This window comes from Salvelinus sp. IW2-2015, linkage group LG16, assembly GCF_002910315.2.
Source record: "Salvelinus sp. IW2-2015 linkage group LG16, ASM291031v2, whole genome shotgun sequence".
NCBI classification, from domain to species: domain Eukaryota; kingdom Metazoa; phylum Chordata; class Actinopteri; order Salmoniformes; family Salmonidae; genus Salvelinus; species Salvelinus sp. IW2-2015.
Window position 1 is genome coordinate 6,708,630 of NC_036856.1, and position 14,461 is coordinate 6,723,090.

A 14,461-nucleotide genomic window follows, 5' to 3' on the forward strand; every position below is an offset into this window, starting at 1 on the left:
TTAGAAGAACACAGGAGGACATAGACTATAATTTGTGTGTGTGTCGAGTTGGGAGTGTGTGTGTTCCTGTGTATGTGTGCGTGCTGACCTCAGACAAGCTGACGGCAGGGCTGGGCGAGCGCCACTCGTCTTGGCGGTCTGGTTGATAGTCTGAGTCGTCCTCTGTCAGGTGTCTGCAGCACACCAGGGTGAAGGGAGGGGGCACCTCACGCAGGAACGCCACTGCCTCGCGCCTCGACTTGCCGTACAGCTGCACCCCGTTCACCTGGACACACACACCTTCCCTAAGTAAACGTGCATTGTACATGAAATTCACTTAAGACGGCGTACACACACACCTCGTTAATAGGCAAGACACACAGAGAAGCACTACATTCACCTGCAGAGCGTGCACACACACTTCGAGTAAATACACAGCCAACCGTGTATAGGCTGTTGCACCAAAGACAACGGTCTTATGCTCTGCTTTCAAAAGGGAAGAAGAGACATCAGCTAATGGACAGTTTATGGCTGGAATGAATGGAGTCAATTTGTGACTTCAAACACCCCTCAACAAAGGTGCTCTCTCGTAATGAAGTGAACCAAAAGAGATGTAGGAGCACAAAGGAGTTGTGGGAGTATACTGTAGGTGTGTGTTCGTATGTGCACCTCTGTGCGTGTGTGCGTTCATACGCGCGCCTTTGCGTGTGTGTGTGTGTGTGTGTGTGTGGGCTGATCAGAGGGGCCGCCACAGAGGTATGGCACTATTCTCAGTGAGGGGACTCAGGGAGCCGCTGGTCTACTTGATTGCTGTTTAATGGAACGGGTTGCACGGGAGTGACTGGAGAGCCCGGCGATGGCTGCTACTGTACGTGCCATTTGCCCAGCGATGTAGGGGAGACCAGGCCTAACCCTCCGGTGTTACTGGGAGACTTGCGTTCAATTCAGACCTGCTCGAAAAACGCAGGTGTAGATCGAGCTACACTAGTACAGAGGGTTATGGTCGTGTAAAAACCAGGCATTTTAATCCATGGATTTGGCTCTCCTCCCCTCTGATGCCAGGATTTCCCCCTCCTGTGCCATGGTGGTTGCCTCTGCTTATGTCAGGACTGCCAACAGCAACAGGCTGAGGGCACAGTGGTGAAGCAGCACCAAGCCGTGCCAGGGAGGGGGGCAGGAAGAGGGAATAGGTAGGGGGTAGCACAAAGTCTCCCCCTCTCTCCATCCCTCCCTCTCCTGCCTGCCTGCCTGTCTCTCTCCTCGCCTCTACTGCCTCCCTCTCTCCCCCCTCCCGCTCTACCTCTCCCTCCCCTCCCTCACCCCCTCAATTTACTTGGACAAGGAAAATGTTGCCCTAAGTGCTAGTGTGTGTTATCAGACGTGTGTGTTGATGGGAGGCAGTAATGCCTGCCAGTACAGTACCTCCAGTAGTTCGTCCTCTGGTCTCAGGAGCCCGTGTTTGGCCACGGGGCCCTCAGGGGCCACAGAAGAGACGTAGTGGTGGCCGTCGAACGAGTCCAACTCGACCCCCAGGCGCATGGTGTGGATGGGAAGAAGCTAGAAAAGAATAGAATACTTTATTAGGCCTTGGAGAACTGTGGAGGTTTTTAATAAGGGGAACTGTGTGGCATTTGGCTTCATTTTGAGCGTGTAACTGGTTGTAACCTTGGAGTACTTCTGTAGCTCAGCGTCATCTTCGATGACAGGGTCCAGTTCAACCACCTGGGAAGGACACAAACAATGGCACTATATAATTCCTTCCATGACAACGCAGACACTATGGCTTGACCCAGACTCATGCGTCAGCAAATAAAAAAAGCTACCAACAGTGCTTACTCCGCCTAACGAACTGCTTACCAGAACGTCGTACTCTGGCCCCAGGGCCTGCTCCCATTTGGCCCTCAGCTCCAGCTCAGACAGAGAGACTCCCTCCATAGCTGAAAGACACAGTGACAGTGTTGACGCTAGGAGGAATGTTAATAACTGTGGCATAAGTACCTTCAAGAGATGCATGTATTGGGACATTGGGGTGCAGGGACGGGACATTGGGTTGAGGTTTGTGTGTGTGTCTCTGTGTAAAAAGAGCTAGCCTGGTCCCAGATATGTTTGTGCTTTTTGCCTACTCCATTGTCAAGCCAAACATGACAATTCTAAAAGGAGTTGGCAAGAGAGCAGAAACAGATTGGCACCCAGGCTGSAAAATAACTAGGCGATTCGTGCATTTGAGTGAATTGAAAGTGACCGTGCCATTACGATGGTCGGTTGAAGACGTGTTTTTACATGTTGCCCACTATCAGAGATACTCTATGTGTTCCACTTCATTCTATTCCATTTACACAGTCTGTGGTGTATCCATTAAAATGACATTACTATGACGAGGCTAACTACTGTTTAGTCGAAATTACACTATAGTGCCTGGAAATAACGATGACATTGCTAAAGTAGTCAAATATTTGTGATGAGTCTTTTTTGAGTGAGATTTCGCCATCTGAAATTAATCAAACAAGATTGATTCAAGGTTGAAAACAATTCTGTGCGCATGCGGTGCAGTGCGTGCGCACGTGTGTGTGTGTGGTGCGCGCCTCTGCAGAAATGGCCTGTCCTAGTGCGAGTGAGACACTCATTCCCTCCACTTAGATAGCACCACGACTGAAATGTTAAACACAGAGGAATACAATTTTTTTGGGGCTCCAAGTCAACATGGCTGTTAAACTTAACACGGTGAGAAATCAAACTTGGGACAAAGATTGCTTCCTGGATCACAAGTAGCTCCGAGTCCAAGCAAATGAATAGGCATGATTCCTGCCCCCCCAGAACTGTACCGTAAGGGTTCTGCCCCAAATGCTACTATATAGTGCACCAAAGGTAGTGCACTTGGTAGGGAATAGGGTACCGTCTGAGAAACAGCCTCTCTTTACAACGAACCTGGGGGGGGGGAAATCAGCAGCAGGATGTCGAAGAGGGAGATATTATGTTGCGTGTTCATGACCAGTGTAAAGATGTAAAAGAGAAACTCCTTAACATTCAGAGAGCGTACTAGCGCCTCTGAATCGACCACAATCACCCCCCCCCCCTCCCCGCACACACACGGAACCGTTTGAGCAGCGGGTTGCGTGCCCCTCTCGCTCTCTCGCTCAACACAGTGGTCTGGGACTGTTGCAGTGAAGGGAAACACCAAAACCCAAAGACCTGTGACATGAGCTCCAGTACTGTGCCTGAATAAATTAGCGTCGCTAACCACTCGCCGACGCGGCGCAATTACTCTCCAACGTTTCACTAAATAAATAGGATAATACATTGTTTTGGGATGTCGAGAAAGGGAAGGGACATCTGTTGGCCAGGCAGTGGAGAGGAGAGCGCACACACATACACACACACGCAAACACACACACACACAGAACCTAAACACTTACCTTGCGTTTCAGTCGTTTAGCAAAGGGGGGGGAAAGGAGGGAAGAAAAAAATGAGAAAAGGGAGAGACCGAGAACAAATGTGTGTTGGCGCTAGGTTGGACAAGCACAATCAGGCTGGTTCAAGTGTTGAGTTACTGTTGAGTTACTGGCACAGTGGCGCTACCATAAAATATTGTTTTTGCAAGCGTGTAGTGTAATGTACTGTGAACGTCGACGGTTCAGGCGTCCATTAACAGGTGTCGTGCTGCTACACTGAACTACATTAACACAACAAAAGCCCAGATCACAACACCTACAAGCGGCCAACATTTGCTCTGCAGTGGACTGGACAAGAATCCTTTTCTCACATCTTCAACTTTCAATGACTCTTACTCACATAACAAAGTATGGCTGGATCCCAAATGGCACCATATTCCCTTTATAGTACACTACTTCTGACCAGGGTCCATAGGGTCATAGGGTCCCATTTTTTGAAAATATTCTTTATTTAACTAGGCAAGTCATTTAAAAACAAATTCTTATTTACAATGACGGCCTACGAACAGTGGGTTAACTGCCTTGTTCAGGGGCAGAACGACAGATTTTTACCTTGTCAGCTCGGGGCGATCTAGCAACCTTTCGGTTACMGGCCCAGCGCTCTAACCACTAGGCCCATTTGGGACATATCCCATGTCTTTGGTATTTCTGCTTCAGGTGATACTTCCAAAGCAATCATCTTTAAATAGAGAGACAAATATCTTAAACCTTCTCTCTTTGCCCAAATCACATGTCAACCATGGTCAAACCGTGATGCCTAATGAGTCTGTCACTGATTATATCCCTAATAATTATACACAACAACAAAATGACCGTCGATTCCAAACAAATGGTGTTTTGATTTTGCACGCACACAAACACATGTATGCAAAATGCATACAGAGAAATAAGCCGTTGACAAGCCGTCATTGTTGTCCATGGGGCTTGTATTGGTTCCCCTGGGCAACAGAATACTTTATTTTGGAGATTTGACATGTAAAGGGTCTTGTCAGGATTCATTAGGGCCAAGTGTAACGTGAGCCCCCCTCACACACACTCTCCCCCTGTACCCAGCTCTAGCCTCCTGCTATTCCGTTACCCCCTCTCTTCCCCCTGTACCCAGCTCTAGCCTCCTGCTATTCCGTTACCCCCTCTCTTCCCCCTGTACCCAGCTCTAGCCTCCTGCTATTCCATTACCCCCTCTCTCCCCCTGTACCCAGCTTCCAGCCTCTGCTATTCTTTACCCCCCTCTCTTCCCCCTGTACCCAGCTTTAGCCTCCTGCTATTCCGTTACCCCCCTCTCTTCCCCTGTACCCAGCTCCAGCCTACTTGCTATTCGTTACCCCTCTCTTCCCCTGTACCCAGTTCTAGCCTCCTGCTATTCCGTTACCCCTCTCTTCCCCCTGTACCCAGCTCTTGCCTCTGCTATTCCGTTACCCCCCTCTCTTCCCCCTGTACCCAGCTCTAGCCTCCTGCTATTCCGTTACCCCCTTTCTAGCCTCCTGCTATTCCGTTACCCCCCTCTCTTCCCCCTGTACCCAGCTCTAGCCTCCTGCTATACGTTACCCCCTCTCTAGCCTCCTGCTATTCCGTTACCCCCCTCTCTTCCCTGCTCGCCTTTCTTGATATGCATATCCTGCAGGGTGGATGTGTAGCATGTCTGTAACAGTGCCCAACAAGCCTGCTGTGGAGGAATACGAAAGAGGGGGTGGAGAGTGGTTTAGGGGGGGGTACGGGGATGGAATGGTTGGGTTTGAATGACTGCATGGCCAGCCGATGACCTGGACCCAGAGAGAGAGAGGGGGGGGGGGGGGGTAATACAGGATCAGGTTCCAGTGCTTATGTAGTGACTGACTGTTTAAAAAGAGAAAGAAAAACAGCCAGACCACCGATGGGGGGAGGATTATAAAAGAGAAGGAAAGTGATCACCTCATCTGGACAAGCAATATTTGCTCACCGTGACTTGTCGTTCTGTCACTAACGTGCAACAGGTACTGACACATTACCTGGTTGGCTGACATTGTAACAGTTGACCGGGATGTTGACCCCTAGTGGCCGACTATCCAACAGTCAGCTAGCAGGGCTGTGTTTACGCAGTGTGTGTAAGTGGCAGCTGCCTCCKTCTAGACAACAGATGACTGACTGGGAGTGCGTCTACGGAGTAATTTTTATTTTATTTTTATTTATCCGTTATTTTACCAGGTAAGTTGACTGAGAACACGTTCTCATTTGCAGCAACGACCTGGGGAATAGTTACAGGGGAGAGGAGGGGGATGAATGAGCCAATTGTAAACTGGGGATTATTAGGTGACCGTGATGGTTGAGGGCCAGATTGGGAATTTAGCCAGGACACCGGGGTTAACACCCCTACTCTTACGACAAGTGCCATGGGATCTTTAATGACCTCAGAGAGTCAGGACACCCGTTTAACGTCCCATCCGAAAGACGGCACCCTACACAGAGCAGTGTCCCCAATCACTGCCCTGGGGCATTGGGATCTTTGTTTAGACCAGAGGAAAGAGTGCCTCCTACTGGCCCTCCAACACCACTTCCAGRAGCARCTGGTCTCCCATCCAGGGACTGACCAGGTCCAACCCTGCTTAGCTTCAGAAGCAAGCCAGCAGTGGTATGCAGGGTGGTGAGGCGTGTGTTCTATGATCTGACCCAGGCACTGGGAGGATGAGGTGACAGAATGAGAGAGAGACGGATGGCTAGATGAATGAATGTACGAATTAATGGACGGACCGACGGCTGGATGAGCTCACCACTGGCCAGCTGTGTTCTGCTGGTGCTCATCAGAAGTGTCTCAGTGGGCTCCAGTAGGGGGGCCACGCTGGAGGCCACGCTGGAGGCCCTCTGCAGGTCTGATGACCGAGCTTTGATCTCTGCAGACCTCTTCAGAGACACACGGGACGGCTCTCTCTGGACTACAACACACACACACACACACACACAGTATCTGTTTATTTAGTCATATCTGTGGTGCAGTTCTGACATATCAAATGAAACACCAGCAGCCAGACAAAACAGTGTACTGGTCAGAACACAAGGCTGGTTGGAAAGACATGTGTTGGGGATATTTGTGGTCAATTTGAGCCAGGCCTTGCACAAATGAACACTCAATCACATTGTGTGTGCGCGTGCACGTGAGTGCGACCACATTCAACGACATTACACCCACTGCCAACAATACACGTTTTCAGAAGAAATCTGGTTGTGGGCTTTGAGAAAAATATCCAGTTTCAGCTTGGATGTCCTGAGAGGAAGTGGTATAATTTCACTGCTCACAGTGCTTTAGTTACTTCATCCTAGATACGCGACCCGGGGGAATATTTGTAGCGGAGTGTCCTCGCCAATCATTTCTGATTCCCGGTCCAGTATACATTGCTTTCAGAAAGTATTCATGCCCCTTGACTTTTTCCACATTTTGTTGTGTTACAGCCTGAATTTGAAATTGATCAAAAAGGACTCCCCCCTACACACAACATCCCGTGAAAAAATTAAAACCTGTTTTTAGAAATGATCGCACAATTATTGAAAAMGAAATACAGAAATCTCTTATTTACTTAAGTATTCACACCCCTGAGTCTATACTTTGTAGAAGCACCTTTGGCAGTGATTACAGCTGCGAGTCTCTCTCAGTAAGTCTAAGAGCYTTCCACAACTGTATTGTACATTTGCCCATTATTCTTTTAAAAATTCTTCAAGCTCTGTCAAATTGGTTGTTAATCATTGCTAGAAAACTATTTTCATGTCTTGCCATAGATTTCTCAAGTAGATCCAAGTCAAAACTGCAACTCAGACACTCAGGAACATCCACCGTCTTCTTGGTAAGCAATTCCAGTGTAGATTTGGCCTTGTGTTTAAGGTTATTGTCCTGCTGAAAGGTGAATTCATCTCCCAGTGTCTGGTGGAAAGTACGTTTAAAAGCATACTCATAACATGACGCAGCCACCACTATGCTTGAAAAGATGGAGTGGTACTCAGTAATGTGTTCTATTGGATTTGCCCCAAACATAACACTTTGTATTCAGGACAAAAAGTGAATTGCTTTGCCACATMTTTTGCAGTTACTTAACGCTGTTATGGAATATTATTATTCTGTAGAGGCTCCCTTCTTTTCACTCTGTCAATTAAGTTATTATTGTGGAGTAACTACAATGTTGTCATAGGGTTTTAAAGTCACCACTGGCCTCATGGTGAAATCCCTGAATGGGTCCCTTCCTCTCCGGCAAGGGAGTTAGGGAGGAGGCCTATATCTTTGTAGTTTCTGGGTGTATTGATATCCAAAGTGCAATGAATAACTTGGCCCATCTACCAATAGATGCCCTTCTTTGTGAGGCATTGGAAAACCACCCTGGTCTTTGTGGTTGAATCTGTGTTTGAAATTCACTGCTTGACTGAGGGACCTTACAGATAATTGTATGTATGTGTGGGGTGAAGAGATGAAGCGGTCCATCAGAAATCATGTTAAACACTATTATTGCACACAGAGTGAGACCATGCAACTTATTAAGTGACCTGTTAAGCACATTTTGACTCCTGAACTTATTTAAGCTTGCCATAACAAATGGGTTGACTACTTATTGACTAAAATACATTTCAGCTTTTACTAATTTGAAAAGAAAATCTAAAAASAAAATTCTACTTTGACATTGTGGGGCATCTGGGTGTAGGCAAAAAAATCTCAATATAATCATTTTTATATTCAGGCTGTAACACAACAAAATGTGGACAAAGGGATGTGAATACCTTCTGAAGGCACTGTATACTACACCCTCCAAGTACTACACAAGTCAAGTGGACTACATGACAGAAGGCCAGTGTGTGTGTGGCATGGGCAGTATACCGTCCAGGGGGGTATTTTGAAATACAGTCAGTAAGATTTTGAAAGGCGTCAATAGCGTATGAAAATCTGGATGCTGCCCAACACTAGTGTACATAGAATGGAGCGCTACTTTTACAAGGCTAGCAGTGTTCAGTTAGCACTGTATGCCTTTCCCCCACCGGTGTAATGAAACAATAGCAGTCCAGGAGAGATAAGAATCCCACTGTGGCTTAACTTGCTCTTCTAAATCACCTCTCGCACCGCTCGGCTGACCAATAGTACCGGACACGGACTCGTAGAAGTCGCAGGAAATTAGGTCATAGATCTTGGGACGCTTTGCCAACGAGATACTTTTTGGAAATTACAGCAAGTAAACACATTCCTTATCGCAATCTTCCCCTGTGATGCTGGGTGGTAATTGGAAATGGCCGGAAGGAGTATGAACTTATTGTACAGGGTCATGTCCCAAATGGCACCCTATTCCCTATAAAATGCCTAGGCAAACTATTCCACACCCCTTGACTTCTTCCACATTGTGTTGTGTTACAGCCTGAATTTAAAATTGTTTAAATTGAGATTCTCTCACACAATACACAATAATGTCAAAGGTGTATTATGTTTTTAGACGTAAAAAAAAAATGTATTACAAATGCAAAGCTGAAATGAATGACTTGAGTCAATAAGTATTCAACCCCTGTTATGGCAAGCCTAAATAAGTGCTGAACAACTTACATAATTAATACGTTGCATGGACTCACTCTGTATGCAATAAGTGTTTAACATGATATTTTAAATGATTACCTCATCTCTGTACCCAACACATACAGATAATTGTAAGGTCGAGCAGTTAATTTCAAAAACAGATTCAACCACAAAGAACAGGGCCCAGATTCACAAAACCTTAAGGAATTTCTTCTTAACTTACTTTTCCCCCTTAACTATAGACTTAACTTTCTTCTTAAGCAAAGTTGCTATTCCTCAAAAAGGTTCTTGGAAATGTTATTGTGCCATTTCTTATGTTTCTCCTTAAGCAAAAATTTAAGAACTTAGATTCTTGAAAATAAAGTCCTTGGAAATGTTATAAATGCCAAAATAGCTAAACCCTTGTCTTAAACTCAGGGCAGTGAGAGAAAAAAAACTCCTGAAAGCAACTAACTTAACCTGAAAGTTTCAGTATTCATTATTTTAAACACAATAACATGTTTTAGAACAGTAATCTCAGTAAGAAATATGCTAAAACGATTGCCATTGCTAGCTAGATAGCTAGCTAGCTAAAAKGGTTGCCTAGCAACAAACATCTTCATTAGATTTGTAAGTTCATAAGAAAATCATTCAATCTTAAGATATTGTTAAGGAATTGTACTTATGAATTTCTTTTTTTTCTTAAGAAGCTTCTTAAGTTTTTGCGTAAGACGTATTTTATCCCTTTGAGCATGGTGAAGTTATTAATTACACTTTGGATGGTGTATCAATACACCCAGTCACTACAAAGATACAGATGTCCTTCCTAACAGTTGCTGGAGAGGAAGTAAACCACTCAGGGATTTCACCATGAGGCCAATGGTGACTTTAAAACAGTTACAGTTTAATGGCTTCTGATAGGAAAAAACTGAGGATGGATCAACAACGTAGTTATACTACAATACTAACTAGTTATTCCACAATACAGTAAAACTACAAAAAAATATGGCAAAGAAATGAACTTCACGTCTTAAATACAAAGTGTTGGGGCCTCCCGAGCGGCGCAGTGGTCTAAGGCCCTGCATCGCAGTGCTAGCTGTACCAGTAGAGATTCTGGGTTAGAGTTCAGGCTCTGTCGCAGTCGGCCGCGACCGGGAGACCCATGGGGCGGCGCACAATTGGCCCAGCGTCATCTGGGTTAGGGGAGGGTTTGGCCGGCAGGGATGTCCTTGTCCCATCGCGCACTAGCAACTCCTGTGGCGGGCCGAGCGCAGTGCACGCTGACACGGTCGCCAGGTGTACGGCGTTTCCTCCGACACATTGGTGCGGCTGGCTTCCGGGTTAAGTGGGGATTGTGTCAAGAAGCAGTGCAGCTTGGTTGGGTTTCGGGGGAGGCACGAGTCCGTACGGGAGTTGCAGCGATGAGACAAGACTAACTACCAATTGGATAACACAAAATTGGGGAGAAAATACAATACTAAGAGTTATATTTGGGACAAATCCAACAACGCATCACTGAGTACCACTCTTCATATTTTCAAGCATGGTGCTGGCTGCATCATGTTATTGGTATGCTCGTCATCGGCAAGGTCTATGGCGCTTTTTTTAGGATAAAAAGAAACGGAATAGAGCTAAGCACAGGCAGAATCCTAGAAGAAAACCTGTTTCAGTCTGCTTTCCAACAGACACTGTGAGAGGAATTCACCTTTCAGAAGGACAACAAGCTAAAACACAAGGCCAAATATACACTGTGGTTGCTTACACAGACAACATGGAACGTTACGAAGTGGCCTAGTTACAGTACAGACTTAAATTGGCTTGAAAATCATTGCAAGACTTGAAAATGGCTGTCAAGAAATGATCAACAGCCAACATGACAGAGCTTGAAGAATTTTTAAAAGGATAATGTGCAAATATTGTACAATCCAGGTGTGCAAAGCTCTTAAGAGACTGAATGACTCACAGATGTAATCGCTGCCAAAGGGGATTCTAACATGTATTGACTCAGGGGTGTGACTACTTATGTAAATTAGATATATTTCTGTAATTAGTTTTCAATACATTTGCAAAAATGTCTAAAAACATGTTTTCACTTTGTCATTATGGGGTATTGTGTGCCGATAGATAGGTGAGAAAAAATATATATTTAATACATTTTGAATTCAGGCTGTAACAACAAAATGTGGAATAAGTCAAGGGGCAAGAATACTTTCTGAAGGCACTGTAGGGAATAGGGTGCCATTTGGGACYATCCCCAGGACAGTGGAGTTAGGATGGTGAAGTTGGTATTTCTGTCGACTTCGCTAAGGGAAATGCCCATAGTTTCTATGAAGTTAGTGGATTTACAGTACAGTGCTGTAGAAGGGGTAGTGACACGTTTGTAATACACACACATACACATACATTCATGCGCACAGGTGACTGATGAATAGTCCTTACCTTTGTCCAGGGACCTCTCCAGTGAGGGTCTGGGCGAGGCCATCTTCCTGGCCAGGGTGAGGTGGACCATCTGGCCCGTCTGCTTCATCACCTCCAGAACRTCCTGGTTAGTGAAGCCCTGCAGGCTCACCCCGTCCATCTGACAAAGGAACAGTCCAAAATTACTTAGTTCACCCTATCCATCAGACACAATGGAAGAGTCCAACAGTACTTACCTCAGCCCGTTCATCTGACACAATTGAACAGGCCAACATGACTCAAGTCATTGAGAACACTATCTTTTTTCTATAGAAACCTGACAATAAAGGCCTGATATGGTTGTGTTATACTGTGATGTATGGGTTTTGTTGGTTAGGTGAGTCCTAGCCATGCCCAAACAAACCTGACTCAGATTGAATCATCTAAAATCAGGTGTTAAGTGCTGTGTTGGGACATTTCAAGAAGGGGTGGAAAAGGCCACTATCCCTCACTGTGCACATGCACACCTAGGGGTTAATTAAGGTGGCACTCATTAAAAACTGATTACAGGTCTCACCGCTATGATCCTGTCGTGGATGCGGATGTTTCCGCTCTGCTCAGCTGCACTCCCAGGAACTACGTTCTTCACAAACACTCCCAACGCGTCTGAGACACACAGAGAGCAAGAGCGCGAGAAAGAGCAGAGAGATCAGAGCGAGAGAGAGAGAGAGAGATCAGTGAGTGAGAGAAAGGGGTGAAGAGAGAAAGAGCGGTAAATGGAGGGGAATAAAGCAACAAGACAACATTTTTTTTTAGATCCATCGCAACCACAGTGTCATCAAAGCATTGAGTGACATTAGATAACAGATCTGAGTGCAATAGGGGTTAGGGGCTAGGGGACTAGGATTAGTGACTAGGATTAGGAGCTAGGAGTTCACATGGTATAGGGCATCGGCCTACCTTCACTGGTAAAGGCATTGTAACCGATGATGGAGATGCCCAGGCTCTGGCCCTCCTTCTTCATCAGAGGCACTTCTTGGATCTCATAACCCTCCAGGTTGGGCTGGAACAAATAGGGAAACAGACAGAGACATAGAGCAGTAACTACACAAGTCAGTTAAGAACAAATTAATATTTACAATGACGGCCTACCCCGGCCAAACCCTAACCTGGACGACGCTGGGCCAATTGTGCGCCGCCCTATGGGACTCCCAATCACGGTCAGTTGTGATACAGCCCGGAAGAGAACCAGGGTGTGTAGTGACGCCTCTAGCGATGAGATGCAGTGCCTAAGACCGCTGCACCACTCTGGAGCCCCAAAAACATACTTTGTTTTTGGTGTGTGGGTGTGTGCGGAGACAGGCAGGGGCAACAGGAGGTATGTGCATGGTGAGAACGTATGCATGCGTGTGTTCCCCATCCCCAGTCTCACTTACAGTCCTGCTGAGCCTGCGCTTGGGTCCGACTTCAGGCAGTGGGGGCAGGGCTGAAACGGGACTGGCGGCGGGCGGGGGAGGGGGCGGCAAGGAGGTGGAGGGCTGTCCCGAGGGGTCACGGGCGATGAGCATGCGCACACGGCTCCCGCAGCCCTGCAGCACCTTGACCACCTGGTCACTGGCCAGGCCCCACGTGGGGGTCTCCCCGATACGCAGGATGTGGTCGCCGGTACGCAGACGCCCATCCTAGGAGGGGGAGTAGAGAGGGGGGGGAGGTGGGATAGGGAGAGGAGAGAGTGGAGAGAGGGAGAGAGGGAGAGAGAACATTTCTGAACAAAATTTTAACTAACTTGAAATCTTACTGTAGATCATACATACATTATAATTCATGGCCTAGGAATAACCACACGTTCCATGTATTTCACATAATTTCTTATAGTTTGTAAAAGTGTGCCAGTACATGAAAGAACCACCCAGAAACTCTGCTCATATTCAGTAGCCTCATCAGACCATTTCAGCCAATGTGGTCCAATGCATTTTACACCCCACTTGAACAGGCTAGTCCCACCCTGGTCTGGTCTGGTCTGGCCTGGCCCGCGCAGCTAAACTAAGAAATCTATTCCCCGACGTGCAGGTCAAGCAGAATAWACTCAGACTAAAAAGAGATCATGATCCACAAAGAGATGGGGAGAATGGCAGCCTTTGTGGAAAGACAGATGAAAATCTTTTGATGCATAAACTTGCCGCAGAAAATCTCCCCAACTTCTCTCCCTGGGTCTGTGCACGGGACAACAGGGGCTCATGGAAGGAAGACAGGCGCAGCCATTAAACGTTGAAATGGGAAACGCCAGGGTCTAACAAAGCCCCAATTTTGACAGCGTTTTTGGAGCATAAAATCCAGTCATGTGTGAAATGCTGTACTGTGTGCCTTTTGAACAAGCAGGGTTTTGTTGACTGTGCATGGGCTCTGTTGGACATTCAGAGAGAACGAGAGAGCAAGAGAGAGAGGGAGCAACAGAGGAGAGAAACAGCAAGAAAGAAAAGGGAGAAAAAAGTGTAGATTAAAATAAAAAAAAGAGTGAGGGGGGAGAGGGGAGGACTGGTGCAAGGGGCTTTCAAAAACAAGGGACAGTGTTTTTTATATCCAGATCCCTCCTGGATAACACTTTCTTAGAAGTTAAAACCGACATTGAGAGTTTTTTTTTAAACAAATCAAATGACATGTTACCATGTTAACTCAAACTGAATACACCCCAAGGAAAAAAGCTAAGCGTTGAGTGGAAGTGGAGAAGAAAGAAAGGGGACGCTTGTAAATGAGCATCGGCTGTGTCAGGGACTTTGGGCGTATGCAAGTAAATCTTTGGTGAACATCTCTGTAATTGCGAACAGAAAAGCAGTCCTTCGAGCCGGACGTGGGGCTCTGTGTAGCCAGGATGTAATCCCCTTACAAGGTGATTCTTTTTTTCCCCCTCCGGCTCAATGGCTATTATAATGTAACTGAGCCTTTTGTGGGACGCGCTCGGCATTAATTCAGCTAAACTGGCTGTTACTATTCATAGGGGATGACCGGTCTGGAAGATTGTTAAAGCGAAGCTCTGAGTATGTAATGGTGTAGTAGGCCTACTGCTGAGGACTATTGGGCAATGGAAAAAAAGGGGTCACAGCCGACATCTTGAATCGTCTATTCAAATTCTTAATTTGACTTTTCAAAA

At 46.4% G+C, this 14,461-nt stretch overlaps 1 protein-coding gene across 8 annotated transcripts in view; it reads right to left on the reverse strand.

The window, feature by feature from the left end:
• patj (PATJ crumbs cell polarity complex component) overlaps positions 1–14,461 on the reverse strand; it is a 172,183-nt gene that overhangs the window by 136,567 nt on the left and 21,155 nt on the right. For 7 of the 8 annotated variants that reach the window (XM_070447482.1, XM_070447481.1, XM_070447483.1 and 4 more), the window contains exons 8-16: positions 12,750–12,995; positions 12,274–12,376; positions 11,891–11,979; positions 11,356–11,494; positions 6,173–6,334; positions 1,837–1,916; positions 1,645–1,701; positions 1,402–1,536; positions 89–265 (exon numbers count right to left, since the gene is read on the reverse strand). In XM_070447482.1, coding sequence (XP_070303583.1) covers positions 89–265; positions 1,402–1,536; positions 1,645–1,701; positions 1,837–1,916; positions 6,173–6,334; positions 11,356–11,494; positions 11,891–11,979; positions 12,274–12,376; positions 12,750–12,995 — 1,188 coding nt within the window. The remainder of the gene's footprint in view (positions 1–88; positions 266–1,401; positions 1,537–1,644; positions 1,702–1,836; positions 1,917–6,172; positions 6,335–11,355; positions 11,495–11,890; positions 11,980–12,273; positions 12,377–12,749; positions 12,996–14,461) is intronic. The other variant, XM_070447485.1, reaches the window with a different exon arrangement.